Genomic DNA, 27953 nt, shown 5'->3' on the forward strand with positions numbered 1-27953 from the left:
TAACACGTATTTAGGTTGCATTGATTTTTTTTTCAGTACAGTTATCCAGTTTTTTTTTAATTTAATTATTTAAACGTGAAATGATACAAATTCCTTTTTAAAGGCATCATTCCTTGAAACATTGTGATTGTCAAGGCATCCTGAACAAAGTGGGTGTTATTCCATAAATGTACCCATTTGTCCTCAAGCAAGTCAAGCAATGAGTCGCGTTTGGAACTTTCAAATAGATCCAACATCTCACGGTTTGCTTGGTTGACTTTCCAGGACAATTTTGCATGCATGGAATTTTTATTCCTGACAGAAGACGAAGCAAAGACGGGTCAGGCAAACACACGAGCCCGGACTCTCGCTGAGCTTCCGCAAACTGGACCCAGTCGTGGTTCCAAAGTAGCACAGTCCCACGGAGTCCGTGTTTGTCCCTCGGGGCTCCGAGGCGAAGTGCTGTCCACGCTGGCTTTAACGCGGGTCGACGTCCAGCCGGGGAACTCCGAAAGTGGCCTCAGGCTGCAGTCACTAAGCACAGTCCAGGAGTTCACTTGCTCCATCAAATGTGGTGTGAGGTGACACTACGAGGCCATAGACAGCAAAATGTGACGCTGCGCAACAATATGTGAGAATACAGTACGTGGTGTTTTGTGACAAAATGTTTGGAGATTAGTGGTAAAGGGTGTTTAGATTTTAGTAGCTGGTCCGGTAATGAGTGGCGAGCCTGTCTGCCCCCCCCACAGGAAGGAAATCTGAAGATGATCCGATCAAAGACGACCTTGATTCAATTTACGCTCATCATGGAGAGGCTCATTACAACCAACACTGAGGGCAGTCCCCATTTTGTTGACGTAACTACTTGCACGATCTGCATCTTTTCTTTCATTTTATAAATGTGTTAATTATAGTAGATAAAATACTGATAGTGTCATTTGCAATTATTCATATAAATTCTTTACTTTTTTCAAGATATCATTCCACTCCCTCCGTTCCAGGGCTGATTCAGAATCTGTGAAAAAAAAGAAATCATCAAAAACAAATTGCTGCCCGGTGTTATTGTTCCTTCTCCAGAACGGAGACAATATATGCTTGTGAGCATCTTCGCATGTTTTCTTTGTACGTGTTAGCTGCTTTTTGCGTTAAATTCGCAGTTGTTTGAAGGTTTATAATTACCGTAACATCCATGCTAATTTCCATTAGCTTGTCGGTGGCGTTTTGGATGATATGTTAGCATGAAGCTAGCCAATATACAATTGGGTGTTTAATGTCTAATTTTGTTTTCTGTCCGTTTTTCAACTGGGAGTAACAAATCATATTTTGCTCAGAAATAGTTTAGCAAAACACAAACAACGCAATCGAAGCGTCACATCCTTGGCAGAGGTAATGGTCCGCTAGTCTTGGGGGGTGAGTAGACGCTGCCCTCGCAGATTAAACCCGTAGCGGTCTCAGCTAATCTGATACGACACGCACGCGCACACGCACGCGCTCAGTGTTTCGTCTTCCACACTCGAGAGGGCGGGGTTGTGTGTTGCTATGGCGATGAAAGGTCCTTCCAAGCAGCTGCTGATTGGCTGACACAGCACAGCACCATTTTTTTTTTCATTCTTACCACCCCCCTCCCCACTCCATCTCCTCAACACCCCGATTCGTCCCCCCCGCCCCCCCCCAAATCCAGGAGGTCCAATCACCAGACGCATTCCACGCCGCTGTTCTGCGCCTCCTTTGGAGCTTCTCGTGGTGAGAGGAATCGGAGCAGGTGAGAAGCTTGATGTGTGGGGATGAAATGATGTAGTTCACTTTAGCTTGGACCTTTTATGCTTATTATTTGCGGAATGAACGGAGGAGAAATGTGTGTGCGTGTGTGTTGTAGCGCGGGGGGGGGGGGGTCTGGCGGACTAAAATGGTGCACATGATCCACACGCTGGTCTGTGGATGCTAAGGCGACACTGAAGTAGCTACCTGAATAATTCATCATGGATGTTCTCGAGTGTGGATCGCATGGAAAACACACGGACGACGTCAAAAGGTTTCTTAACGTTATTCATGTTTTTAGATCACATTTTTTGCTGAATTTGCATGACTGCTTCTTGGATGCAGCGTGCCGATCAATTCATTGACTGAAGGTTTGTTTTCCCCATTCTCAATGGTGTGCGCGTGCGTGTGCGTGCGTGTGCGTGCATGCTCTAAAGTAAGATAGCTAGTTATGCTCCTAGTGTTGTCGGTCTCCAAATTCTTTTAGATTAGAAGACTGTCATCAGCAGCTCGCCGCTAGTTGTTGTGACTTTCGTCAAATTCAAGTGTGGCGCATGCTGTGGTCGCTCCACAAAGTTGTGTGCATCCATTTTCAGCCCCGGGATGCTGAGTGGTTTAGTGGTTCCGCCCAGCCATTTTGTTTGTTTAGCCAAGTAGTTTGTGACTTGTGGTCGCTCCACAATGTTGTGTGCCTTCATGTTTATGTTCCAGAATCCTCTATGACCGAAATAGTTCCACCCAATCTGTCATGTTTCTTGCCGTTTTGATACATTTCACCAACATCATCCTTTTTTTCCGCCCACACAACTCTGATATGTGGTCACTCCACAGTGTTGTCTGCATCTATGTTTTTCCGGGACTTGTTAGTTCCTCTCAATTCTTCCAGTTTAGCTTCATTTTCTTCAAAAGAGTCCCCAGTTTCCACACATGTGATAGCTCCACAATGTTGTGTGCACATTAATTATTTTTCCATGGAGGTATGGGACTTACTTGTTCTTCCCAGTCTGCGTTTTATATTTATTTTTTTTAACCTTTATGCTGCATTAAGTCAGTTTATTAGCTCATTTTTTTTCAGTAGTCTCTGGTATGTGGTCGCTCCACAATGTTGTGTGAATACACGAGTCCCAAGCCTTTTTTTTTTCTGTGCACAGGCTGTTCCTGTGCTCAGAGTTTCCAATTTCCATGCTCTCTCGCATGCAGCAATGCCATGACATCATTGTTCTATTATGGCCTTTGGTCATCAGGCAAAAAAAAAATAAAAATCAGCAGTGGTTCATCTAGCAACGAGTTCACCCATCCAGAAAAAAAGTTGAATGTGAATCCATTGCACAATTAAAACAAAATTAGAGAGAGCAGAGTAAAAATAGAAAAAGTCTGCTGGTACTGCATTAGCATTAGCATCAATGCTAACGCTTGGCACATTGACACACTGGTCAGGCTTTTGCCTTTTGACGTCTCGCAAAGTGCGCATCATTTCAGCTTTTGATTTTCCACGTGACACAAATAGCAAAGCCAGCTTGAGCGCATCACTGTGGAATGTGCAGCAGATGTGCCGCTAAAACCCGTCAATGCGGATGAGGCAGGATTGAGAGCTCCTCGTCGTATTTTTATTGATCCTTGTTGAGCATCAGAAACGCTCAGCCACCACTTCGTGAGTACAACAAAATCACTCAGCAGCACAAAGTTTCTCAAACTTTTGACACCACAAAGGCAGAAAAAAAGCCTGCTTGCAGTTTTGAAATCAGAAGCTCGTAATTGTTCAAAAATTCTTTCATTTCTTTTAAAAGGGGAGGATTGGTCACAAATAAACGTCAACATCTCATACCTCAACGTTGTTGAAAGGGAAGAAAATGTGCTAGAAACAGGAAGTTGACGCACATGATTTGAGGGCCGCATAAAATGAGGACGCGGGCCAGATTTGGCCCCCGGGCCTTGAGTTTGACACCTGAGGAATGTCACGCACGACTGAAAGTGCGTATTATAGCATTTGTTTAATTTTTGTGCAAACATAAAATGATGTGAAACTTTTCAATGAAAAAAAGTTTTCATGTGGTCCCGCCGGCATTTCAGCCCACGAATGGGATCGCGCTCTCAACTATCCACAGTTGTGTGTTCTTTTGTGTCTTGAGCAGCCCAAGGTGCTTCTAAGATGTTCATCTGCTGAGTTCAAGAGTGTCTGAGTGCACAGATTCCTCTTCCCCCGCCATGAAGTCGGATGCTCTGACAACCGCTCACAAATCAGGAGATGGACAAACGTCCAAGGTGAAGACGACCAAGAAGCCTGGAGAGCGCAGCTCGGTGGCAAAACCAAAGACTACATTGACCGAAACGCTGGTCGTGAACGGCACCGCCGGAGCCGCGGGTGTCAAGCGGGATGTCGCCAGTCCATCTCGCTCCCGCCTGGCGAAGGAGACGGAGAAGACCAATCCCGGGACCAGGCCGAAGACCTCCCCTCCAAGCTACGCGTCAAAAGCTCCAAGAGGCTCCGCGCAACAAGCCACCTCGTCCACTTCGGGGGGCGTCTCGCCAGAAAACGGAGGCGGTGGTTCCATTCCTCGAAATGGCACTCCCTCCATTGCAGGTGCTTATTTATTATCGTGAAATCATTGTGACTGAATGACAGAGTGGAGAATACGTCATAGGGAGTCCCAAGTTAATGACGAATGTCTCATCAACTCAATTAAGTTAAGCTTTCATAAATTTGAAGACAACCAAGTCCCATGTCCCAAAATTGGGGACTTGGGTCTGACTTGAGTCGTCAACCTCTGCTGAAAGACTGTCAGAAGTCATGTCACTACAGCTTGTAGACAAGCAGAGATAAAGCACTCAGACTGCTATCAGTGTGCCAGCAGCTGCTCAACCGCAGACGTCTAAGCCCTGCACAGCTGCTACCAGACTGCAAGGCCTTGGAGGGAGGGGGAGGGGGGGGCGGCGCTGGAGGGTTGTTTGGTTGACTGAGCACTTTGAGCTTTTGTGGTTTTAGAAAGGCCGCTTAATCCTGATGTCATCACTGATAGCATTCAATCCCTTCTGTACTCAAGCTCGTAAAACACAAATCGTGGAACCTCCAAGGCTGGATAGAATCCGTCCTGGGATACCGGTCAACTTTTGATTTGTTTGGATTTAACGAATACTGCAAATTATATTTTAAGAACCAACAAGTAACTTTTACCCTTAAACCCCAACAACAACCTAAGCATCACTCAGAACTCGAAACTTGGAATGGAGAGTGAATCCTCATACCGGCTTAACTCTCTTCCCCCTATCGCTTAACTTCTAACAGTCGTTCTTACATTTGAGCTTGTAGTTGGCTATTCTATTAGTATCAGGGCAGAGCAAACGAACAGCGACTGTTAAGCATTTTGTTTATGACCATGTTTTAGGAGCAAAGCCCAAACAGCAGGCCAAGCCGCTGACCAAACCAGCACTCACCAAATTGGACTCGACAAAGCACACCAGCAGGTGAGTTTGCCTATTTAATCGTCAGAAAGTACTGTGGGGAAAAAAAAACCCTGGTTGTCACATTTTTGTCCTTCAGCAGTCCAGCCGGCAGGTCCAGGGTAAAAGACGGTGTCAAGGTAAAGCCTGCAGCCGCGGAAGGCCCGGTGGCTGGAGCAGTGAAAGCGAGAGCCGACACCAAAGGCAAAGCGGTCCAAGACAACCACGGTCCGACTTCTTGCTCTCCAGACATTTCACTCATTTCAGTGTCAATGTTGTTTTAAACACCCGCCTGGTCTTTTTGTGGTTTAGTTGCCAAGCATGGAGCTGTTGGGAAAAAGCAGACTTTGCCCAGGAAAGATTTAGATGGCTCCAAATCCTCTGCTCTGACCAAACCACACGGGGAAACGGCAAAAAAATCCTCTTCTAAACCAAGCAAATTGTCTACGCCACCTCGGAAGCAACCCTTAAACAAGTCGGCACCAAAGCTTAAAAGTACCACTGAATCTGAGAGAGCATCACCAAAATCTGGAGCAACCATGAGAAGTGCTAAAGTCCTGGAAGTCAAGGAAAATGGTCAAAGTTTAGACTGTACAATCGAACGAGAAGAGGGTGGAAGTGCAGGTCTGGCGACCTCTGAAGAGCTGGCAGTGCCACTGCCAAGCCAAGACCAAGATTCCCTCAACGTCCATCAGGACTCAACTTGTACTTCCGACGCCCAGAAGACTAAGAAACAGTCGACAAACGGAGCAGTTGAGCCGAGCGTAGTCCGATCCATTACGGTGGTGAAAAAGACTGAAAGCCTCTCGGGTATTCGGTCTCCGGGTACCCCTGTAGACACTCCCGGCAGTGTGGGAAGCACCGGCACTCCCTTGGAGGACTCCTGGAGTGGCATCCAGCCACAGGTCAGCCCCGCGTCTGAGACGGGAAGCACGCACTCCACCTCTTCGGACGACATCAAGCCTTGCTCGGAGGACTACGATGCAGGGGGCTCGCAGGACGACGACTGCTACAACGAACGAGGAGTGTCCAAGTGCGGCACCATGCGCTGTCACGACTTCCTGGGCCGCAGCAGCAGCGACACAAGCACACCCGAAGAACTCAAGATGTACGAGGCTGGGGCGGGACTGAGGGTGGAGGTCCGGTTGCGCGGCAGGGAGGTGGAGACTACCAGCGAGGAGGAAGGCGTGAGGCGACGTCCCCGCTCGTGGTTGCAAAGGGAACGTCCCGTGACCGCAGAGACGCCGTCCAGCGTCCCCGAGCACCAGACTTCTGAAGAGGAAGAGGATGACGAAGAGGAGACGGAGGAGGAGAGGTCCGAAGTGGAGGTGGTCCCCAGTCAGTGTCCGCCCGAACCTTCTCCACCGTTTGAAGGGATCGTCAACCTGGCGTTTGATGATGATGCCGCAGACCAGGATGACGAACAACCAGAGTTTCAGTCTTCATCAAATTTCCGCCGGTCCGTTTTGCTCTCTGTGGACGAATGCGAAGAGTTGGGCTCGGAGGAAGGCGGTGCCCAGACCCCTCAAGATCCTGACGATGCGGCCACTCCGTGTGATGTTTTCGAGTCCGACTCAGTCACTCCACAATCCCACTGCCCCCCTTCCCACCCGCCCAATCCGTGTGAACATTCAGGTACTCCGGACCAGCGGCGAGGTGAGGAACCGCAAGAAAGGCCCACGGAGTTCCTCTCGGCAAGTCAAGAGGCGAATAAGGAAAGCCGAGAGACCAGCCCCCCTCCGCCAAGCCCCAATGCAACAAGAGACCCTCCGCCCCAGGAGCGGCCATGTCACCTGGACCTGCGACAACCGTATGCAACAAACGAAAGCAAGAAGGCCGACTTACACCTAGACTTAAATGAGCCGCACATGATGGGGGACTCTCCCACAAATGCTGCACAGTCTCCAGCAGGTAACGTATGATCTCTGGACTCTTCCTTGATTCTCCCCCAAAACCATTCTCCGCGCCTGACTCCTTGACCTGACCTACACTGACCTCCAATCCCCCGTGTAGAAAGAAGGATATTACCACTCGAGACATTCAGGTTCAAATTCAAATCAACTCATACCTTCATGGCTAAACATCTGTTCTCATCACAATGCATTTGAATTTGCAACGTTGGTGTCCTTAGACCCAGAGAGGATGGGGCCTTTCTTTAAATAAAAAAAAAAAAAAAATGCACTTTTACACAAAAACACTTTATTTTTGTGATTGTTTTCATGCAACGCTACGGATGCATTTTCCCCTCTGAGGTTGCCGCGTACATCATTTTAACATTTTAACAAATGCCGCTCTGGCTAATTCGCTAGCAAAACGCAACAGAAACGCTGACAAACGACACTTCTGTTACATCCGTTTAGTTTCGGCATAGATTGTCCAGCAGAGGCTGCTACGCTAACTAGCGTATTTTCCGGATTATAAACCGCTACCTTTTTTCCTCAATTTTGAACCATGCGGTTAATACAACGGTGCGGCTTTTCTGTGGATTTTTCTTTCACCAGTAGGGGCGCTCTAGAGTTCAGAAAATACGCAAAATAAATCTCGATTTAAAAAAAAAAAAAAATTTTAATCTTGGGTCTGTTCTGTTCTAATTAGCAAAGTTGTTGCTGTGTTAAAAGGCACAGTTTTAACAATCTGTTGACGTACCTTTATGTGCATTCAAATCGTTCTGTACATGCAGTAAACAATTTTTTTCCAACATAGAAAACTGTGGCTTATAGCATGGTGTGGCTTGTATATCCTTTTTTTTTGTTTTGTTTTTTTTTCCTCAAAAAGAGTTGCTGCTGCTTATATACGGGTGCGTCTTATAGCCCGGAAAATATGGTACATTGTTTTTAGATCACTAGCAAAGCGTGGGAACCTCTGCCGAGACTTATTAGGTAATTACAGAATCGGACCCAACTTTAGACATTATTGAACAAGCTGGACAATATATGAAGAGATAATAAACCGTTTTAGCAACATATTGACACTTCATTAAAAAAATTAAAATAAATCAGCAATTGTGTCTTGGAAGTCACGTACAAATTTTACAATCTAGGATATTGAACAAAAAGCGTCAAATCTGATAACTTCAGATGATTGACAGCCGCTGGTCCTGATGTAAATAAATATTTGAATTCCATTCTTTCCTATTACTGTTCGTTAACTACGATATAACATACAACAAATTAAACAACTGTGATTTTTGTTAAAATGCTATATGTGATAACATTTTTTGAAATATATATTTTTATATTAAAAACATTTGTTTTTATTTTCAATTGTGTCGCAGGTTAAGCTGACACAAAAAGTTCATTTGACTTAAAAAAAAAAAAAAGACTCTCATGGTTGTTCTTTATTTTCTGCAGCAAGTTGTTTATATTTTTTTTATTATTTTTTGGCACTGCACACATGCATGCTGCTGCTTTCTCTGACATCCATTTTGTTTCTGTTTGTCATTATGATTTCTATTCTGTTGTCCCCTCTAGACTTGTGTCCCGACGCTTAAGATGAAAAACAATGTTGTTGTTTGCTTGTGCCGGGACAGTGTTCCTACTGTGCCGTACGTTTTGTCCTTCCTTTCTGTTCAACTCCCCCGAATAAAAACTACAACTTAGTTTGCCATTGAGAAGAATATCGACGCAAACTAGTTTTATTTTATATTTTGTGACACGCACAAGTTCCGTGCAATGCATGGCTTATTGCTTTGAGCATGTGGAGATGCTTTGAAAAGTGTTTTTTTTGCAGTAAAAGCAGCTGTTAAAGCAAGGGTGTCCAAAATCCGACCCGGGGGCCATTTTGTGGCACCTGATTTTATTTTATTTTTTTTTAACTGGCTCCTTGGCACAATCTATAAATAAAACATTTTAATGTAATTCTATAAAGGACCACTGTCAGAACAAACTAATAATATCAGTTCAACTAATAATATCTTGGTGACGCAGCATGTGGCTCATCACCCGCATCCGTCCTGTAAATGGCCCAAGTCTACTGTTATGTTGCAGTTTAAATGAACCTGTTTGGACAATCTCGGACAGAAAAAAAAATGAATTAAACTTAATTCGCTTGCCTTTTTTATTTGTTTTTTTCAATATTGAGAACATTGCATTACGTTATGTGCTATTTTTTAATGAAACATTACAGTGGGTCACATTGACCCATGAACAGAATTTAACACTTGAATTTGCCCTTTGAGAATCTCTGTAGGATGATCTAATCTTTATTTCGGGTTTAGCTGATCTTAATCTGAACTCATTCACTAGCAGCCCAGTTGATAATGTCTCTTTGACGTCTATAGCCGTCAATGGCAGTGAAGCGCCATCTTCCGGGTTTGAAGCCCTAAATAATAATGCTTTTTCTGATGACCTACTACACGTTGGAAAAGGTTTGGACACCCCTGCATTAAAGCTACTGCCTATTACTCTACTCTTGCTCCACCCAGGCAGCAATATTGATTTATTATTTATTTTCATAAGTGTCGCTGGCAGTGATTTGTCTCAGAAATGTTCCAAAACAGAAAGAGGCGCAGGGCTGTGATGCAGTTTGTCATTTTGCAATATTGTCAATTGTTTTTAGGCGACATTGCTTGTGACAGATTGGATCTAGGCGGCGGCAAACGCGAGCGGACGCCATCCAACAAAGCCCTCTCCCCCATTTATGAGACAGATGCGGGCAACGCGTTTGTACGCCGCTCGGACAAGGACAGAACCGGAAAAGAAAACATTGAGGACAAAGGCAGCGAGTTTGCCGAGCGCGACTGGAGCCTGCTCAGGCAGCTCCTCTCTGACCAGGAGTCCAATCTGGGCGTGATCAACCCGGTGCCCGAGGAGCTGAACCTGGCACAGTACCTCATCAAGCAGACGCTGTCCTTGTCGCGGGACTGTCTGGACACAACGGCCTTCCTGTCCCCGGAGAGGGAGACCTTCAAGCGCTGGGCCGAACTCATCTCACCCATGGAGGACTCGTCCACCAGTATCACTGTGACCAGCTTCTCGCCAGAAGATGCCGCTTCGCCGCAAGGGGAGTGGACGATCGTGGAACTGGAAACACACCATTGATTTGTTACACATGAGAAAATCATATTATGTCTTGGTCCTAATTTATTGAAAATTAATATTTTTTTTGTACCCTCAGTGGTCTTTTATGCGTCCTGATGTCCAACCCTCATGCAAGTCTTCTAATGCAGCGGTCCCTGATCACCATTCCTTGGGACATTTGTTACCTGGCTGCACAAAGAGACAAAACAAAAAAACAACTTTTATTGATCTATTGATCGGTCTCTGGACTCTCCTCACCCGCTCTTAATCATTCTATGTTCTAATGGATACCTTTAAGAAACAAATGTTGGGTACAGCTTTGCATTTTTGTGTTATATTACCAAAATAAAGATGTGTCTTTATGTAGAAATGAAATGGTTTATTTGGTTAAGTCAAATCACAAGCACAAAATACTAGGATTTAATAGTACTCACTGTAGAAATAAAGAATTTTTACACATAACAGAAAATAAATTTGGAGCTTTTGTGGAAAATATTTATAGTGAGGTATATTCAAGTAGAAGCGACTACTTCAACCCCCAAAGTATTTAAACAAGGCAAATGTAGCTACTTGCTTGCTGGCACAAATAATCTAGGAGGAAAATAGTACAGTTGGCTACAGCTTGTATTTATTTTGTTTATTCTTTTCGTGTTACAAAAATAATGATGAGTGTTTCCTTTGAGTAGAAAATGCAGATTATGCTAAATAAAAAAATAGCAAACAAAGGGCCTTAAAAAACAGATGGAAGAGTGAAAGCTGCATGAGCTGATATCGTTTTCCGGTTGTGCCTAACAAATTAAAAGCTTTGCGACGACGTTTAAAAAAAAATAGGCGACACAAGAAGCAGACACAAACGCGTACATTTTAAAGAGAAAGTATAGTGAATGGGATAATAAAGCTTGAGTGACATTTATTACGTGTTCTATTAGCGTATTCGTTTAAAACTCGAAATGTAAATGAAGGAAGTGATCATCGTTACCTTACACCTGTAACCGCTTCCACTCTTAACAAATTAAAAGCTAGAGAGAAATTTGAAAAACTACGTCTATTCCTCACAATTTGCGGAAGTGACCGGACAGTTGTCCCAAGAACAGATTGGTGTTGTGAAGTATAAACTACATGTTTACCACATTCAGCTTTTCATCTATTTAAACTCTCAAAGTAGACAAGCTGAGTGAGCGAGCGTCCGTAGCCAACTAGCAGCTAGCTTAATAGCTAGCTAGCTAGCTGACGTTCATTCGGGTGGCAAAAAGCTTAAAGGAAGGCTGTTTTTTTTGCTCCCCTTTGTTAGTTTGGGGTTGTTTTTTTTTTTATGTTCTTCCGAAATTACCTGAATATCACTTGCGGTCATGGCGGCTGACGGAGAATTGAGGTGGACAACAACTATCATCGTGAGTACGTCACTGCAGGTAAGCAGTGGTGGGAAGTAACAAATAATTATTGATATTTGTGCTTCACTTGGGTATTTAATTTAATGAGAACTTATTTAATTGTCAAACCAAAGGTGTGCAGCAAATTTCGAGCATTTCTGACCTTACAAATGTCTTTTTTGTTGTTCAGAGCCATGAAACTGTCAGGATGCTCCAAACTCAACAGCACAGAATCCGTGTGTCTGACAGTGTGGAGTATGGATCCTTCATTTTTCCTCTGTCTGGTACAGCGATGTCAAATTGTCCTTGTTATTAACCCTAACAAAAGTAAAAAAAGAATCTGTAGTGTTTTGGTGCTAAATGTAAGTAAACTGGTTGCGTGCTAAATGCAGTCATGTCTTGTGTGTGTAGGTACCGCGTTCAAGCTGGTGGAACCTGAAAATGTCGCAGATGAGACGGGCCTTATAGAGCAAATCCAAAAGTTCGTGCAGGTCCACCGCAATAGTTTTGTGCTGCTGTATGCGCCTTTCAACGGCAAAAGACAACTGGACATGCTCTCACTCATCCAGCAAAAGTACGAAAAAAATCGCTGAATATTATTTTCTAAATAACCAGGCATGGGCTTTCAGGGAGACTTTGAGTTTGTATTCTAAGTAGGATTTCAACTCAAGGTTTCAAATTAATTTCAAGCAAAGGTTAGCATTTTAAAGTCAGGTTTCAAAAAAGGTTTAGAGTGTAAAAGTAGTTTTTCCAACAATTATATTCCATCATATATATATATATATATATATATATATATATATATATATATATATATATATATATATATATATCTCAGTGTTTTATTCTGTCATTCTCACTTCATTAGTGTGACTATCATTGTCTTTTTCCAGATTCTTCGGCAGTAATCTCCGCATTCTGCCTGTTCGAAACAACGGCGAAATTATCAAAGGAATGCTGACCATTGCAAAGGTAAAGCTCCGTTTACACTTTGGGCCACGGCAGGCCCTTTTTGACCAAAATGTAGCTCACCATGTGATTGAAGCCATTTTATTTCTCCATATTCTTGTCCTGCTGAGTAAATTGTGTATCATTTTTCCCCACAGGCCACGAGCAAGCCTCACATGGACCGCATCCGGCACAGGATGACTCTGGCCAAAACTCACATCGTTGAAAGGAGCCCCGTGTGGGACATGCTTAAAAAGCTCACCTAAACACAAACGTGAGTTTCAAATATTAGAAACTTTATTTGTTAAACAAAGCGGTTGCGTTGAGCCGGTCTGAGTTCTTTTCTGCCGCAATCTCCTCTGTGCGTGCAATCAGGCTCTCCATCAGGTCAAAGGTCACAAGAGCGCTCTGTAGAACCTGAGGTCCAGTTCAAAGTAAAGCAATGTCATATTATTGACAATATGCGTCAGTGTGTTTTACCTGGTGCTGCACCCTCGGGGACATTTTCGATATCTTCTCACGGATGACGGGCTGACTTTGGAGGGATGTGCTGCTGCAGTTTGACGCTCTGGCCGCTAGAGGGCAGAAACGACAAGCAAGTTAGAATAAAATGAAGGAAAAAAAGTTGGACAGTAGTTTTACAAAAAAATATATTTTGACCAGCGAATCATCATGTTAAGAGAAGAGAGTCATAGGAAAGCAGGAAACAGTTTGATTTAAAAAAAAAATGTTAGAATACTCAACAAAAAAAAAAACACACACATGCACACAAATTGTGTTATTTCAGTTGAGTCTCTATATAACCGGTACATGCATTACAAGAAAAAATATGCAACTAATTTCTTTGGTACAGTACTTAGAAATGAAAACAAAGATGCATTTTTATAAAAAAAATAAATAATAATAAATTGTAATATTATTGCTATTTTCATTTCACAAAAAAAAAATGTTACAAGAATATATTCACTGCTACAAGAAAAAGTCCTAATTATCCTAATTAAAGAGTCATACGACTACAGAAAATAAGTATTGTTAAAAGAATAAAGTCTTAGTATTACTTGAAAAATCAAAATTCAAGTGATGATAATTTAAAAAAGAAAAAGGAAAATGTTCTTGTAGTATTTTTAAAAAGTTGTGATTTTACACCGAAACAAAAATTTGTAGTATTACAAGTTCGCCTAATTTTATAAGGAAAAAGTAAAGTTACGAAAATATTTTTGTGTTAGTCTTCAAGTAGTAGGCCAGCTCACTGGTCAACAAAGTTTTTTTAATCAGCGATGCAAGTAAACATTTCTAAATTAATATTTTGTGCCGATTCTGAATCTGACCTCACACATCAGGTTTTCATAATAAAAATAATAAGACTAATTAACACAACATAGTAAAGTGTCATATTTATGAATGAAGGGTGGAGCTCAGCAACAGGTGGATTTTTTTTTTCTGAAACGTCATAGCTATCAATTCCAATGTTCGTATTGCACAAGCCTTTAAGGGTTAAACCTAAAAACATCCGTTATTCTCCATGCGTGTACTTTTACCTCTGGCTTTAAGCTTGTGTTCATCTCTCAGCTCGTTCAGCTCGACGGTGTAATAAGATCTTGACATGCTGATGCACACGCGCAGCATTTTGATGTACTCGTCCTTTAGGCTGTTCACTCCTTCCCACACGTCCGCCTGCAGAAATAAGGAAGAATATCAGGCGGGTAGAAGAGTGAATAGGTAGGACGGACACATCAGGTGACCCACGTTGTTCCTCAGTGGTTTGTCCCGGATGACAAGGTAGCGCAGGAGGTTCAGGCTCTCCATGATCCTGCATGGATACACAAGGCAAAGTTGTTGTTGTTGTTTTGTTTTTTTAATTATTAGGTGAACGTTTTAGGTTAATTTTGTAACTCAGCGAGCTAATTATTGGCGTAGTTTGATGATGACGTTCGTAGGCTTACTTGTCCATATTGTGGAGCACGTTTGTTTCGGCACCCTGAGGCAAACTTAACACCAAGCCCAATAGCGACTCAAACTCTGTCCCCAGGAACCATCTTGTGGCCTTCCCCGGCTACAACATCATAATGCCGTCGTCATTTTTATTTTTTTTACTACTGCTGGTGATTTGGGTATCATACAAGTGGTGTGTCACCTTCATGGAGAACTCGACTTGATTTCTGATGTTCTTCACGATGTAACCTTCCACTCCTGGATGCTTGCTGTTTTTTAGCAGGCATCTGTTGTTGTGTTTTTTTAAATAATAAATATTCAGCATTGAAGATTTAGAAACCAGCGTATAGTGTCCAAGAAATACAGAGCAAGGTTCGAGATGAAAACTTACCTGAAGAGCTTATGCTTTGCTTCAGAATCTAGTTTATCGATGAGGAGCTGTAGAACCTTCAGTCCACTTTCTCTCTTCAGACACGCATTACATTGATTTGATATTGTTACAATTTGAATATTTCAGATTTACTACTAGATGGTGTTGTGTCGTTATGTGAAATATACTCACCAGATGTTGCATCGGACAGTCAGTCAGAACTTGCAGAAGACTCTGTAACGTTAGTACATATTTGTTCCCATTTAAGTATGTAAGACATATTGGATGGAACAGCCCAGGCTCTGATTTCTTTCGTTTTTGGAGGCAGTGGAACGAACCGTTCAAGGCATGAGCTGACTTGAAATGTAATTCGACACGAAATGTCCCACCTGCTTTACGTCATAGAAGCTCTTCCCCTGCAGCAGATTGGCTGGCAGGCTGTTGTCCTGCACTCTCTCCAGGCTTTTTTCAAACAGCGCCTGGAGGACCAGACGGTTACATCCGACAATGGCTTTTTTGGAGAACAGTTTTTATTTCTTACCAGTCCTTTGAGTACGTGTGACTCCTTTTTGCTGACAAAAAAAACATTGAACGTATTTTTAGTCATTATGGAAAGATCAAGAATCGTTGGTTCGGAGTTTATGTCGTTACCTGCTGAGCAGCTGATGGATGTATTCGATGTTGCGCTGAAGGATAAATTCGGGGCTGAGAACAACATCAAAAAAGCCTCTTACTGGCTTGCAAAATGTAACTCAAATCAGTTGGATTTTTAGACCACAGCCTCAGCCAAAACAAATTAAAAATGGTTCAAGTTAAATGCTTTACTGAATGCGAAGGCATAAAAATGGACAGTGTAGGTCCTTTTTTTGTGTGTGGGAATGGAGCAACTCCAAAAAGTAAGGCGTCACAAGACTCTTTTGAGATTTGAAAAAAGAGGAATCGTCTTGTACATGTAAAGTGCACGAGTAGCCAGTGAAGGTTGTACGCTCCCGAAGGTACGTGTTCCGGTTAAGAGATGAGCGGCAGTGTTCTGACCCAACTGGACACATTTGATGGAGGACTGGCTGACTCCAAAGAAACGTGATAATCACATTTGGATCCAAAGTCTCACCTGAACACGATGGGAACGCGTTCTGCATCCAGCAAGTGGACAAACACGAGATACGCCAGGCAGCCTTTGGACTCGGCCAGATGACTTGCGTCCATCTGCATGTTTTTTTTCACCGTCTTGAAGAACAGGAGGTCCACCACCGACTCTTGGATGGCGGCTAAAGTGGCCTGCACAATGAAAACACGTTAATGGCAAAAGACGGGATTTTCTCCAGGTACTGCCTCACCGTGATGTGTGACGCAAACAGCCACATGGGCGTCATTCTTCTCCCTGAAGTCAGCTGAGCCTCCAGCAAAGGTTCTCTGAGGCTCCTCATGCAGCTGCATGTTGGGAAACACCAACATTGAACCTTCAGTTGCATCACCGTTAAATTTGTTCCGGATCGTTTTGTAGTTATGAAGATTATAATTTTTTTTTTATACAAATATTTGGGAAGAATTAAGTTGTATTCTGTAAGTCAAACGTACAAGTTGAGCAGCTCCGTCTTCATCTCTCGGTGTTCCCCTCCTTCGTCGTTCCTCACCTCCTTCGTGAAGGCCTTGGTGAAGGCTGTCAAGGCTTGGCAGCAGCGGCCCAGGCCCAACTGGTCTTCTTCCTCCAGCTCTTCCGTGTACGGCACCGGCAGCCGAGTGAGCTGCTTGTGCAGGAGCCTCAGCGCCGAGCCCAGCGAGGACGCCCGACCCTCCTCCAGCCTCAGCAGCGCTGTTGTGAGCACAGTGCACTTCACTGCTGTGTCCAGTAGGGGGCGCCAGTGAGTTGCATCAAAACTACCTCTCTCAAGATGCGGGACCACTAATACCAAGGTGTCGGAAATGACATCCGGATCAGAGTCATCCATGATCTCTAACAAGTTGTGCAGGACTTCGCATGGTCTGCAGGTCTGCACGACAGAAGGAACAGGATGGTGCTCGTCCATCTTATCACGCTCATGTTTGAACCCACCGTGGTCACGTGTGTGATGGCTGCTTGGGTGTGGTCCCGAGTCTTCTCGTTCTTCAACGCTTCCATCACAAGAGGAGCCAGGAGGATGCAGCCCATGGATTTGACCGTCCGCTGTAGAAAAGAAAAAAAAATCATGTCCAGATTTGAATTAAGCGGCAACTGTAGGGCGGCCATTTTTGCAAATTGCTCTTGACTGAAAATGACATCACAGTTGCGCACGGATAACGGCCAATCACAGATCTGCTTTTGCGCGTCACGTGACCAAACTCAGAAAACAGGTTATGTCATTTGATTTCCAGCATTAGCCTGTGTAAAGATTTTATGACGATATGAGGTTTCTCTCTTGGACAAATGATTCCAAATGTCATTGATGTTGGTGCAAAATTTTGACTTAATTGAAGTCCTGCTTGTTGTAGTTGAACTCGTGAACTGTGCAAATATAGATCTAGCCGCAGTGAGTACCTGATTTTTGTCGTCTCGAAGGAACATCAGGAAACACTCGCTGTCTCCTTGAGCGAGACACGAACATCCCACGTCCTTGAAGTGCTGCTGATCCTCTGAGGTCAGCTCATCCTCAGGAGTGTCCCGCTACAAAAGGACAAATGAATTTATCTCTATGTCATTAATTCGGAAAGGATGCGTTGAATGCGAAGGCCCTCTTGAAATTGCTTCTGACCTAAAAATGTCCTAAACCTAAAATTTGGTCGCCATGTCTACCATGATTAGACTCACAACAAAGTCTCAAGAAGCCACGCCCAAAATAGAAAAAATGTAACAAACAAAAAGCTTTGTTACGTCCGTTCAGCCTTTGCAGATTGCTATGACCTCAGGGCTGAAAATATATAATAGATAACTAAATAATTATTTAGCAAGAACTTTAGTATTTTTTTAAATATTGTGACTGTCAGTTAAAAATTGATTCAATATATTAGTTTCACAAAGTTAGTTTTGTTTTTGTAAAAAAAAATAAAAAAAAGTGAGTGGCTGGTTTTAACTAGTTTTTTCTCAATTTCTTTTTAAAATGAAAAAAATATATATGTTTTAAACTATTTTTTTTAAAATAAATCCCCCAATACATATTTTCCTAGTTGTTGCTGACTAAAATATATTCTCCCAAAATGTTTTCTTTTAAAAAAATTTGTGAATTCTCAAAATGGCAACTTTTTCCCTCTGAAATGTTCCATTTTTTTTCCTTCAGTTTGTTGGTTTCAGCTATCCCCTTTACACAAATCTTATCGTAAAACACAAAAGTGTACAGTCAACTTCACAGGATTTGATCTTCATGTCATGTGGTCCACAAGTGCCCCCTGCTGACAGAAATGTGTACATGCACTAATTCTGCTCTTGACGCCTCAAAGGAAAAAAAAATAGTTTTGTTTCCTTTTCCTCAATTTTGCGATTGAGATTTGTATTTCTTTTCTTCCCATCCAATGTTGATTGAAATTGGATGAATAGTTTAGCCCTAATTTTTTTGTTTATTTATTTATTTTTACACACGACATTGTGACGAAGGTTGTGGACTCACCCATCGCCGGATGAGGTCGTTCACCATCCCCTCATTCATCCTCACGGTCACCTCTGGCCTCTCAGGCAATCCTTTTACCACCATGTCTTTTATTCTGGAACAACGGCAGCTGGCGCGGCCGCCACAACTCTCAGAACCGCAGATCGCCCGGACAAACCTCTCCCGGCGCCTCGATTCAGTCCGAGAGGAACCCTGGCGTAAACCTCTTATCTGCCTTTCTGCTGTAAGAGGATTACTCGTTGTGCTCGCTTGGAAGTGTCTGGAAGGATCCGAGGACGCACTCGAGACGTGACTCAATGAGGGAAGGTTCCATTTTTCAAGAAAAGAGTCACTTTTAAAAGCAACTTTGTCCTGTTGCTCCATGACTGCACTCGAGAGGGCGACACGAGAGCCGGAACTTTATTGGGCCACGTTCCACTTGGAGAAAGTGGAACCATTTGATTTCCCCTCGTGACTTCATGTAAACTACATGGACAGGAGTATTGGGACATTTGGCTCATGGAAAAAGTATCAATTGGCGCGATTAAGGATCGTGTCGTCATGTTTTTGTTCGTATGGGACAGGACAGGATTTACAAGAATGACGAAATCATGTTGTATTTGTTAAATGTGTTGGGAATTTTTGCTTTCAGAAATGATATCGGACTGTGTCTCCGTCACGGTGCGGCAGGGTTGAGGACTGAAGTGCAGGTTGTTCGCAGACATAAAAGACAAAAAAAACAAGCAAAGTCGGGAAAAATGTAAATACTAACATTATCAGTCCCCCCTCCCAAAAATAATAATAATCCAACAAACAAAAATGACACGCGACTACAGAACCAAAAAGGATTGAATGATTTCAGCCTAATGCGGTCAACAAGCTCGCGTGTTGTGGATTAAAAAGGACTTTCCAGCATATTGCGCCGAGCACAAAAGAGACTAAGACTCGGCTCATAGTGTGTGTGCGTGCATGCGTGTGTGTGTGTATTTTTAATTCAATTGAAGGCCAATCACAGACTTCCCGCCGTCCTGATTTCTCACGAATGGTCTGCTGTGAGGCGTGTTTGAACGATGGGATTTGGGAAGCATCTGCCGCTCGTCCCCGTACAGTGCGATGAAAGCGTGGCACAAAAGCAAATAAAAGTGCAGCTTGCCCTTCATAATTAGGAGCCGATGAGCTCTCGTTTTCACAGCGCTGTCAGCGTGGAGAATTCAAACACGCCGCCGTCGGGATCACTTTTGTCAGAGTCCGCAGATTGCTTTTGTCTGGGTGTACAAATACAAATACGCTTTTAGGATCTAAACCCGTCGACAAAAACATTGTTTTTTTTGTGGCATCTTTTTACAGCGTTCTTTGACTTCTTTTGGTTCGTCATGCGGTTGTAGTGTAAATTTTGCTTTGTCAAATAATTAGCGCACAGTGGCAGCATGTTGGCAGCACAGATCTGTCGCAGGTCACCGCTATCACGTGTCCATTTATTTTTAATTAGCTTGACTCAATTATGTTGCACAGTCTGGTGACTATACTAGAAATTGGGTGATATTTTGGTTAGAAGCGGCTAAGCAGTCCTTCAGAAATGACTTCTCCTCAAGATCAAATTCGGGCGACGCCGAATTGCAAAGACTGCAAGTTTGTGAGCCGAGCATGGCAGCTAAGTGACGCCGAATTGCAAGGGATGTTAGTTTTTATGATTCATTGTGTGGACTGCAGTTTTCTATTTGGGTTGGACGTGGCCATTTATAGTTTTCTTGCTCAAGTTCTGAGACAAACCTGTCCGAGCGAGTCCAATAATGAATCAGCACCCCGAGGTCAGAGCTTGCCCCAACATTTCTTGTGCGTCATGAAGTTGCCACCTTGAAGATTTACACCACTTCTTCCCGAAACTGTGTTTATTGAGGCCCTTTTTTTTTTTTTTGGATGCGGCTTCTATTTTTAAGATTTGGTTTGCGTATGTTGTCAAGTGTCCCAGGAGAAATCCGACGGGAGTATGGAGAAAGCGTCAGGCGCATTTCCTAGGTGACCTTTTAGCAAGAGCCAGGTTTTAAGTGAACGCTTTATCCAGTCCACTTCCCTCACAGGCCTCTGCAGACCACCAGCGGACCACTTGCCAAGTAAAAAGACAACACACAAAAAAAAAATGTTGAGTCTCTCCTGGGGATTCACTTAAGATACCCTGCCGCGTTCTAAAAAATCTCGTCAAAGCTCTGTCAAGTCTGACAAATCACGAGCTAGCAATAAATCGTATCGCATTGGAATGGAAGTGCTTCATAATGCATTTTAATTGAAAAAAAAAAAAATCAACATTTATTTAGCGTATTTTCTGAACGATAGAGCGCCCCTACTGGTGAAAGCTCGTATTAGCCGCACGGTTCAAAATCGAGGAAAGAAGTAGCAAATTTATCACCCAGAAAATACAGTAATCCTATTAGATTCTTTTATGAAAGCTTTGCATCCTAATTCAAGTGTATTCTAATAAAAATTAAATATAAAATAAATGAATAAAGAAATGTGATTCTTATTGCTTTGGAATTGGAGTTTGTCTCATTATATCGGGAGTATCATTATAAGAATGGTGAATGTATTGTGCAGTCGACAGGTTATCGAGATGCGTATCAGATCATATTTAATAATTGAGACAGACGTATCGTATCAACCTACGGCCTCCGCGATGGCTATACGATACATTCTTTACATCCTTTCTTGCTTTTAGCGCGCTTGCCTGCACTGTTTGTTTGTTGTCACAATCTTTGACATAAAGACGCCCAGTCGAGTGTAACGGAGATGATTTGACATCAGTCTTTTGCTGCCGGAATATCTTTTTAGCGGGGTGGGGGGGTTTCGCTGGGATACCCCCAGTGGCCCTGAGAGCTAATGGAGTTGCCGGTCTCGCCAGGGATGCGACTGACCTATGCCCCCTTTTTGTAAAAGCTTTACCCCCCTAGCAAACAATCGCAGGGAGGGGCTGCCAACGTGTTTACTCGCCGAGAGAATCTTCTTGCGCATCTCTCCGCATCCCCGTAATGCGGCTTTATGTCGCGGCGAGGTGAAAGCTCCCGGGCGACAGCATCTGTCTGCCATCAGGCGAGGGCGACACGGTGTGAGATGTCGCCGTCTCAGCCGTGACTCTCCTTGTAAACGTGTCGCCGATCAATACGCACAGACTCTCGCTTCAGCTCAACACGGTAGCTGCTGCGGGATCCCTGACAAGCGCCGATCAATACGGCCGTGTACGGAATAGCTCCCAATCCACTATATAGTGCTCGAGTTGGTCGTCGTAGTTCTACTTAACGAACTGGGAAGTTAGAATAAAAACTAAAACTTTATCGTCCACTGCCGGGTTTGTAATCACGTCCCTCTCACAACTTGCAGCTTGGTAATCATCAGTGGCGGACGAACAAAATCAAGAAATCATGATCGCATTCTTCACATTGATGTCATATTATATCCTAGTGTTGAATTTTTAGGTGAGAGTTTTTATCCAATCAGAATTCAGATCGCTCGTGTTGCCAGGCAGATTTCACAATATCAATGGCAAGCACTATTCGTCCGAGGCCTCCGGTTACAATCGTGCCGCCATCTCTTCTGTGTGAGTGTTGGGGCTCATGCAGCTGATAGGCAGTTGCGATAGCCAATCAGATCACCAGTTGGTTACAGTGAGCCTTTTCGCTGGCCTGACCTTGAAGGTGATGAACGCGTCTTGTGATTGGATACTCACTCGTGAAGGGGCGGCGATAAGCGGAATCAACACACCCGAAAGTCGTAACTGGCGACCGTTCGAAAATCTAAAATATATTCTTGCTTTTATAAACCACAATGGGAAAGTGCGGATTTAATTGCAGATACACTTGCGAGGCCATTTTCAAGACGGACCTTTCGAGAGAAGCGAGGTCGTCCAACACTCGCTCAGTTGTGCGCAAGTGTCTTCCTGAATATTATTTCTCCAGCCGTGGTGTCATAAATGATGCTAATAATTCAAGTCGGACTAAGTCCAAAATCCGACTTTGCTCTACAAAAATGATGACTCCCGACACAAAACCAACCAAATTTGAACTCGGGAAATTTGTGGCGCGCTCGCCGAGGCTAGAACTGCCCGGCGTCTCCCCGAGGGCGACCGATCGAAGATGTTACATGTGAACTGGCTGTCAAGACGATTCCGTCAGCCGCTGTTTAAAGATGCTGACACACCATGTTTGGGGTACCGATGTCTTGTTGCAAGTGATGGCAGGCTTTTAGTCCCGTTTCTTACTTTCTCCCCCCCCCCCCCCCTCGCTTCCCCCCCCCACACACACACCCAAACTGCCTTTATCCGTTTAAGTGTTCACTCGAGTGCAACGATTCCCGTTTCACCTGCCACACGCGTCTCCTGACACTTCCTGCCTACTCGAGCCTTCCTTTTCAGGTCATCTGCCCGCAACCCTTTGGCTTTAATTGGAGACTTTTTTTTTTTTTAACACGTCAAGAGCAGGTGGATTGAAATAAAAGCCGTTCAAGGACACGCCAAAATGTCAATTTTGCTGCCGTGCTTTGTACACACGCAATGCGGAAATGTCATCTTTTCCAAATTGAGTCTTAACATCGGTTCTGAAATGACCTCAATGACTTTGAAATTTCAGACCAAATGGTTTTCTTTTTACTCCCGATAAGCTTTTTTCTCAGTCGTCGCCGAGGCCGACCGGCCACGCTCGGTCCGTTTCCCCTTTTGTCAAAAATTGCCATTGCCTTTGGGCAAAGCGCGGCGGTGCCGTTTGACGGACTCCAGATTGACTTGCGGGTCGACCAGGTGAGAGTTCTGACCAGAACGACTTTCCTGACCTGTGGTGTGATGATTATGAAAGCTTTGCAGGGCGGGATCAGATTCCGGTTGGTCTCATCAATGTTTTAGAGAATGCCGGAGGGCGAATGGGAGAGCCGCTGCACTGCCACGTTACATTTCTTTTTTTTTTCTTTTTTTTTTCTTTTTTAGTCTCAGTGTTTATTAACTTGTGATTAAAAACAGATTTGCTCCTCTTTGAATGCAAGATTTAAAACATCGGAACACCGTGAGCCCCTCCCTGGTTGTTTGGACCTCTGAGCCTGCGGAAGTACTTTTACCCGATGGCGGGATCCCGCACCCGCGGTCTTTGATCCTGCTGCAGTGTGACACATGACCACACAAGACCCCCGGATGGGCATTAGCGTAGGCTTCGGCACACTCGACATCCGCCGCCGACGCTCAAATCATTCATTAAATCAGAACACAAAAAGTAACTTTACTTGAATGCCTCGCCATCAATATTTCATGGCGGCTGAGGATGAATCTTTGTCGTTTTTTTGCACTGCTTCCCGCGGCTCTTATGGAGCCAGCGTCTTTCGGGCGCACCGGTGACGGGCGGCATGAATATTTCAGGGAGATTCATCGGCGACATCATCGCGCCGCTTCTCAAAGCCACGTCCGCTTCATTTACATACGTATGTTTGAGTTATTTATTTGAGCATGCTAATGTACACGCACAAGCGTTGGACGACATGGATGGAAGTACTCATGCCTGTCTGGAAATACAAACATTTGAAAATGACAACGACGACATCATCATACAAACATTTTTTTTTGGTTTTTTTTTAAACATGTTTATTGCAACGCTAATGTGTCCACATGACTTCCATACAGCAATTTCTAAATTGAACAAGACTTTCAAAAATAAACGTTTCGGATAAGGCTCAGTCGAACATATAAGTTGGTGACGTTGCCACCTACTGGCCTGGCATACTTACTGTAACGGATTTGAGGAAAAAAAACTCTTCATCTTACATTGATGCATTTTTTTTTCATATTTGAGAATCAAGTTGCAATTTTAATAGAGTTTTCATTTTCTCAAAGTTTTTAAAAGAAATGTTAATCTTTTAGGAAAGTCTAAGATATACATTGGAGAAAAAAAAATCTCACAAAAAATAGTCTGTATTTTTTGGGGGGGGGAGAAAATTTGTGATTTTGCAAGAAAAAGTTCTATTTTTTTACAAAAAGAAAAAAATCTTACAAGAATAGTCGTGTTTTGTGATCAATTTTAATAGAGAAAAATGTAATAGCCTCAGGCGTAAATTTGAGAAAAAATTTCTGACGGGAATGTAGTCATTATTTCAGAAAAGTCATAAATTTACAAGAATTAATTACTATTCTAAAAAAAAGAAAATTTTATTCAACTAATATTTTTTTTTTACATCGAGAAGCCATAATGACGATGTCCAGTTTAGACGACTTCTTTGTGATAGGAAGTAACATCTCATCTGTGATTAAGACCATCTTTAAAACAGCATCGATGTCCAAAAAAAACACGTGAAGGCTTTTTGTCGGTGAACAAGGACACTTTTGCCTCTAAAAGGCCGTAACGTGCTGGCTTGTCACTTGTGCTCAAACTCGTGTTTTATGTCCCCTGCAGACAAGAAACGCTTCATCACGTCAGGCCCTTTTTAAGCATCCTTTTAATGTCACCTGCAGCGTTCTCGCTCTGTCTTATCGCACCAACGCCACACAAGTCAGACAAACGAAAGACGGTCGCCGTTTGACGCAACCTTGTTCCAGATACTCAAGCAGCACTCTTACTATCGTTGCCGCTACATTCCTGAAGAAGACGGCAGTTGATGTTGAAACTCGTAGAGTTGGATTCAGAAAAGTATAAAAACAAATTGACGCCACAATTGCATATTTTTTGTGCACGGATTATTTAAAATGTCATCAGAGGGAGACCGGAATTCCCTTCTTGGTTTTTGGTCACCGTGGGCAAGTTGCTCAGCTCACATGCAATCATCTGCTGATATGTGATGCTAAATGAAGCGGCTAAACACACACACATGCCGACTCACACGCACACACACGCACACACGCTCCCCTCCAGTCTCACGCTGTTCAGGGCCCCAGACAAGACTAATGGAAAGCTTTCAAGATGGCCTCATTTGGCCCCCGCCGCTTTCTAATGTGTGAGTGTGTGTGTGGTCTTGGATTGAGAATCACTCACACACACGAGCACCTTGGGAATCAAGTCCAAAAAAAAAATAGTCCGAGGAGTGAAAAGGACAACACGGCGGCTTGCCTTCGGTTCCGAAGCGCATCTTTCGAAGTTATGTCTGCGCGAGGGTTGAGGAGTTGTCCATTTTCCTTGCCGTACTTGAACATAACGTTGCACGCAAAGCATGCTGGGAAATGTGCCGCTTTCATCATAACATTATCGTGTGTGCGGCAAGACTTGTCTTCTTGGAAAAGGAACGGAGAAAAATATTGATTTCCAGGTACTTAGAATAAGAATCTCTGCTCTGGTTAAGACACTCATCATTTTCTTTTTTTTTTTTTTTTTTTTTCGATAAAGAGGTTGGCTCATGTCCAGTACGTCAAAATCCAGTTCGTGTCGTCTTTTTTTTTATTTTATTTTATCTCGCATATGTAATGAATATTTAACTCAATACAATCGGTAGCTCGTATCTTAAAAAAAAAGAAGAAATAAAATTCAGGTCGCTGGCAAGTACAGGTTCAACTAAACTTATCTCTTAAATAAGGTTTTGACGTAACTAGCTCCAAATGCTAACGATTTGCTAAAGTGGTCATTTGAAGGTCGCTTTCTGCAAGGTCAGGTCTTTGGACTTTTGTAAAAACAAAAACAAAAAAAAAACAAATGCTTAGCCGCTAGCTGTTACTAGCCCCCAAAAAATCGACATCTAAGTGATCCCAGGTAAAAAAAAAAAAAATGTACCGGTAAATGTATTATCTGTCAAAAAAATGCTACGTTTCACTTTTAGTGATTTTAAGAATAATTTTGTCGGGAATAAATTCGAATTGTCCTAACGCGTTGAAATGCTGTCAGTTCTTTCTGGATGCTCTGTAACCCCACGATTGTGTGTTCCGTGTTCCGTGTGTGTGTGCCAAAGGTATAAAGTAGCCGTGTTAAATGGTGATATGGAGGTCGCTGTGTCTCTTGTTATTATTTTCATGCGCTCGCTTCTTTTCTTTCTGCGGCATCATGAATAATTTGTGTGCGCGCCTTGTTGCAGCACTGACAGCTGCTTTGCACTGTTTGTCACATCAGGTGAATAATGAATAAGCCTCCATGTTGAAGGAGAGATGTGGGGAAGGGGGGGTCTGGGGGGGGGGGGCGTGTCATGTGTACGACCCAAACTTTGCTGAACTCTTTGAAACCGACGTTGAGTTAATCACTGCTGCGAGCTCGCAGGTTCGATGCCCAGATCTCGTCAGACCAGCACAAAAACAAAAGCCGAGCAAATATTATGACAACACACACACACGCGCGCACACACACACACACACGCGAGCAGCAGCGTAGCCTCAGGCCAGTCGTCCCAGTCACACTCTTTGTGCTTTCGACTAATCAGCAGCTCGTCTCTTTACAGTTCAACAAATAAGCGTCTTTGTTGTCTGTTTTACGTAAACGCGTGAAAAGTAAGTAAGATTGTGGTAAGGAATGGAAAAAAAGTTTCCATTTTAATGAGAATGGAGTTGAAGTTTAGATATTTTAATTTTAAGAGCTGTAACAATCATCTTGCATTTTTTTAAGTGGCAGTGTCTGAATCTTCCGAGACAATATATCAATTTGTCATGAAAAGGTTTTGAGAATAAAGTGATAAACTTGTGAGAATAAAGCGACTTTGAGATTGTCTGTCTATGTGTGTTGCTGCACCATTTGTGTTCAAATGGCCATTATTTAAAGTGTTTTAACTCCGTGACGTCAGTGATATTTATTATTCCCTCTATGGTGTTTGGGATTGTGCATGAGCAGTAGGCTAATTAATTTTTTAATGAAAAACCTTTTTTTGAAAAGTGTCATTTTGTGTCGTTTGACAGTAAATATCAACTGGGAGTGGCAATAAACAGCTGATGACTTTTTTGAAGAATTCTTCACTATGTGCCAACCGTCGCTGGTGTCTCCAATTCTGACTCACAAGCTGGCGTAGAGACAACCATTCGAGTAATTTCTTGTTTCTCAGAAAGGAAAAACTAAAAAGGAGAAAAAAATGCAAACTCTAAATGGCTTGCGTTTTCTTTTCTTTTTTACCTTTTTTCCTAAGATGAAATTCTGAATCTTTTGATTATTAATTGGAATTTAGTTTCAAAACAAAGTCCAGATCCGGTTTAAATTTGTGTTTATTTTCTTTTTAGTTTCTGTCTTCAGGAACCTTCAGGTGAGAAGCAAATGTTGCAGTACCACCATAAAACGGTGGGGGCAGTGTCTGAAGTGCAAAAGAATCATTTCCTGAAAAAATAGAAACCCGCAAAAATTAAAAATAAAATCACCATGGACACAAGACCACCACTGACAATTTGTCTTTATCGGATAGAATACATTTTTGTGTTCACATGGAAAATAAATCTCGTTCGATTGTGTACCTAAAGAAGTGGCTCGGGTTAACTTATGTTAAGTATATGTAGAGTTTTTCTGCGAGCTTCTCATTTTTATTTTAATTATTTCCTTTATTTTACTTTTTTTTAACCATTTCAAATGTTTTGTACGGGCTTTTACCCGTGTGTGCGGTGAACATATAAAAATGCTCCTTATTCGAATGAGCCGAGTCAAAATATTAGGAACAGTTCCTATTGCTTTTA

At 43.0% G+C, this 27953-nt stretch overlaps 3 protein-coding genes and 1 long non-coding RNA gene across 8 annotated transcripts; 2 read left to right on the forward strand and 2 right to left on the reverse strand.

Annotated features, from left to right (window-relative positions):
• The first annotated feature begins 1649 nt into the window (after positions 1–1649).
• On the forward strand, positions 1650–10553 carry btbd8 (BTB domain containing 8). 3 transcript variants are annotated; one of them, XM_088312925.1, is made up of 6 exons: positions 1650–1741; positions 3870–4318; positions 5121–5199; positions 5279–5403; positions 5488–7086; positions 9733–10553. In XM_088312925.1, exons 2-6 carry the CDS (start codon positions 3943–3945, stop codon positions 10212–10214), a joined length of 2661 nt encoding a protein of 886 aa, XP_088169051.1. In that variant the 5' UTR covers positions 1650–1741; positions 3870–3942; the 3' UTR covers positions 10215–10553. The 3 variants fall into 3 exon arrangements, with proteins under 3 accessions (XP_088169051.1, XP_088169049.1, XP_088169050.1); XM_088312923.1 differs by having other exon boundaries at positions 5276–5403; positions 9733–10552; XM_088312924.1 differs by lacking the exon at positions 1650–1741 and adding an exon at positions 1755–2011 and having other exon boundaries at positions 5276–5403.
• On the reverse strand, positions 7382–12248 carry LOC148324972 (uncharacterized). Its single transcript, XR_015846295.1, has 3 exons — positions 11727–12248; positions 10285–10382; positions 7382–10196 (listed from the first exon to the last, which is right to left on the reverse strand). It is a non-coding gene; the product is annotated as an uncharacterized LOC148324972 (long non-coding RNA).
• On the forward strand, positions 10995–27634 carry c13h1orf146 (chromosome 13 C1orf146 homolog). Of its 3 annotated transcripts, XM_088312928.1 has the most exons (6): positions 10995–11602; positions 11754–11847; positions 11975–12137; positions 12457–12535; positions 12670–12785; positions 27510–27634. In XM_088312928.1, the coding sequence occupies exons 1-5, from the start codon at positions 11543–11545 to the stop codon at positions 12775–12777; spliced, it is 504 nt and encodes a 167-aa protein (XP_088169054.1). In that variant the 5' UTR covers positions 10995–11542; the 3' UTR covers positions 12778–12785; positions 27510–27634. The 3 variants fall into 3 exon arrangements, with proteins under 3 accessions (XP_088169054.1, XP_088169053.1, XP_088169055.1); XM_088312927.1 differs by lacking the exon at positions 27510–27634 and having other exon boundaries at positions 12670–12971; XM_088312929.1 differs by lacking the exon at positions 27510–27634 and having other exon boundaries at positions 11537–11602; positions 11754–11818; positions 12670–12971.
• On the reverse strand, positions 12787–18614 carry LOC148324974 (glomulin-like). Its single transcript, XM_088312926.1, has 18 exons — positions 18392–18614; positions 17329–17454; positions 16867–16977; positions 16696–16804; positions 16392–16626; positions 16151–16244; positions 15925–16091; positions 15465–15518; positions 15355–15385; positions 15203–15292; positions 15006–15047; positions 14835–14908; positions 14646–14730; positions 14455–14564; positions 14258–14321; positions 14050–14185; positions 12992–13086; positions 12787–12928 (listed from the first exon to the last, which is right to left on the reverse strand). Exons 1-18 carry the CDS (start codon positions 18473–18475, stop codon positions 12809–12811), a joined length of 1827 nt encoding a protein of 608 aa, XP_088169052.1. The 5' UTR covers positions 18476–18614; the 3' UTR covers positions 12787–12808.
• Positions 27635–27953: the final 319 nt, after the last annotated feature.

Source organism: Idiotropiscis lumnitzeri, chromosome 13 (genome assembly GCF_059441095.1).
Source record: "Idiotropiscis lumnitzeri isolate Australia: NSW breed Sydney's pygmy pipehorse chromosome 13, RoL_Ilum_1.0, whole genome shotgun sequence".
Classification (NCBI taxonomy): Eukaryota; Metazoa; Chordata; class Actinopteri; order Syngnathiformes; family Syngnathidae; genus Idiotropiscis; species Idiotropiscis lumnitzeri.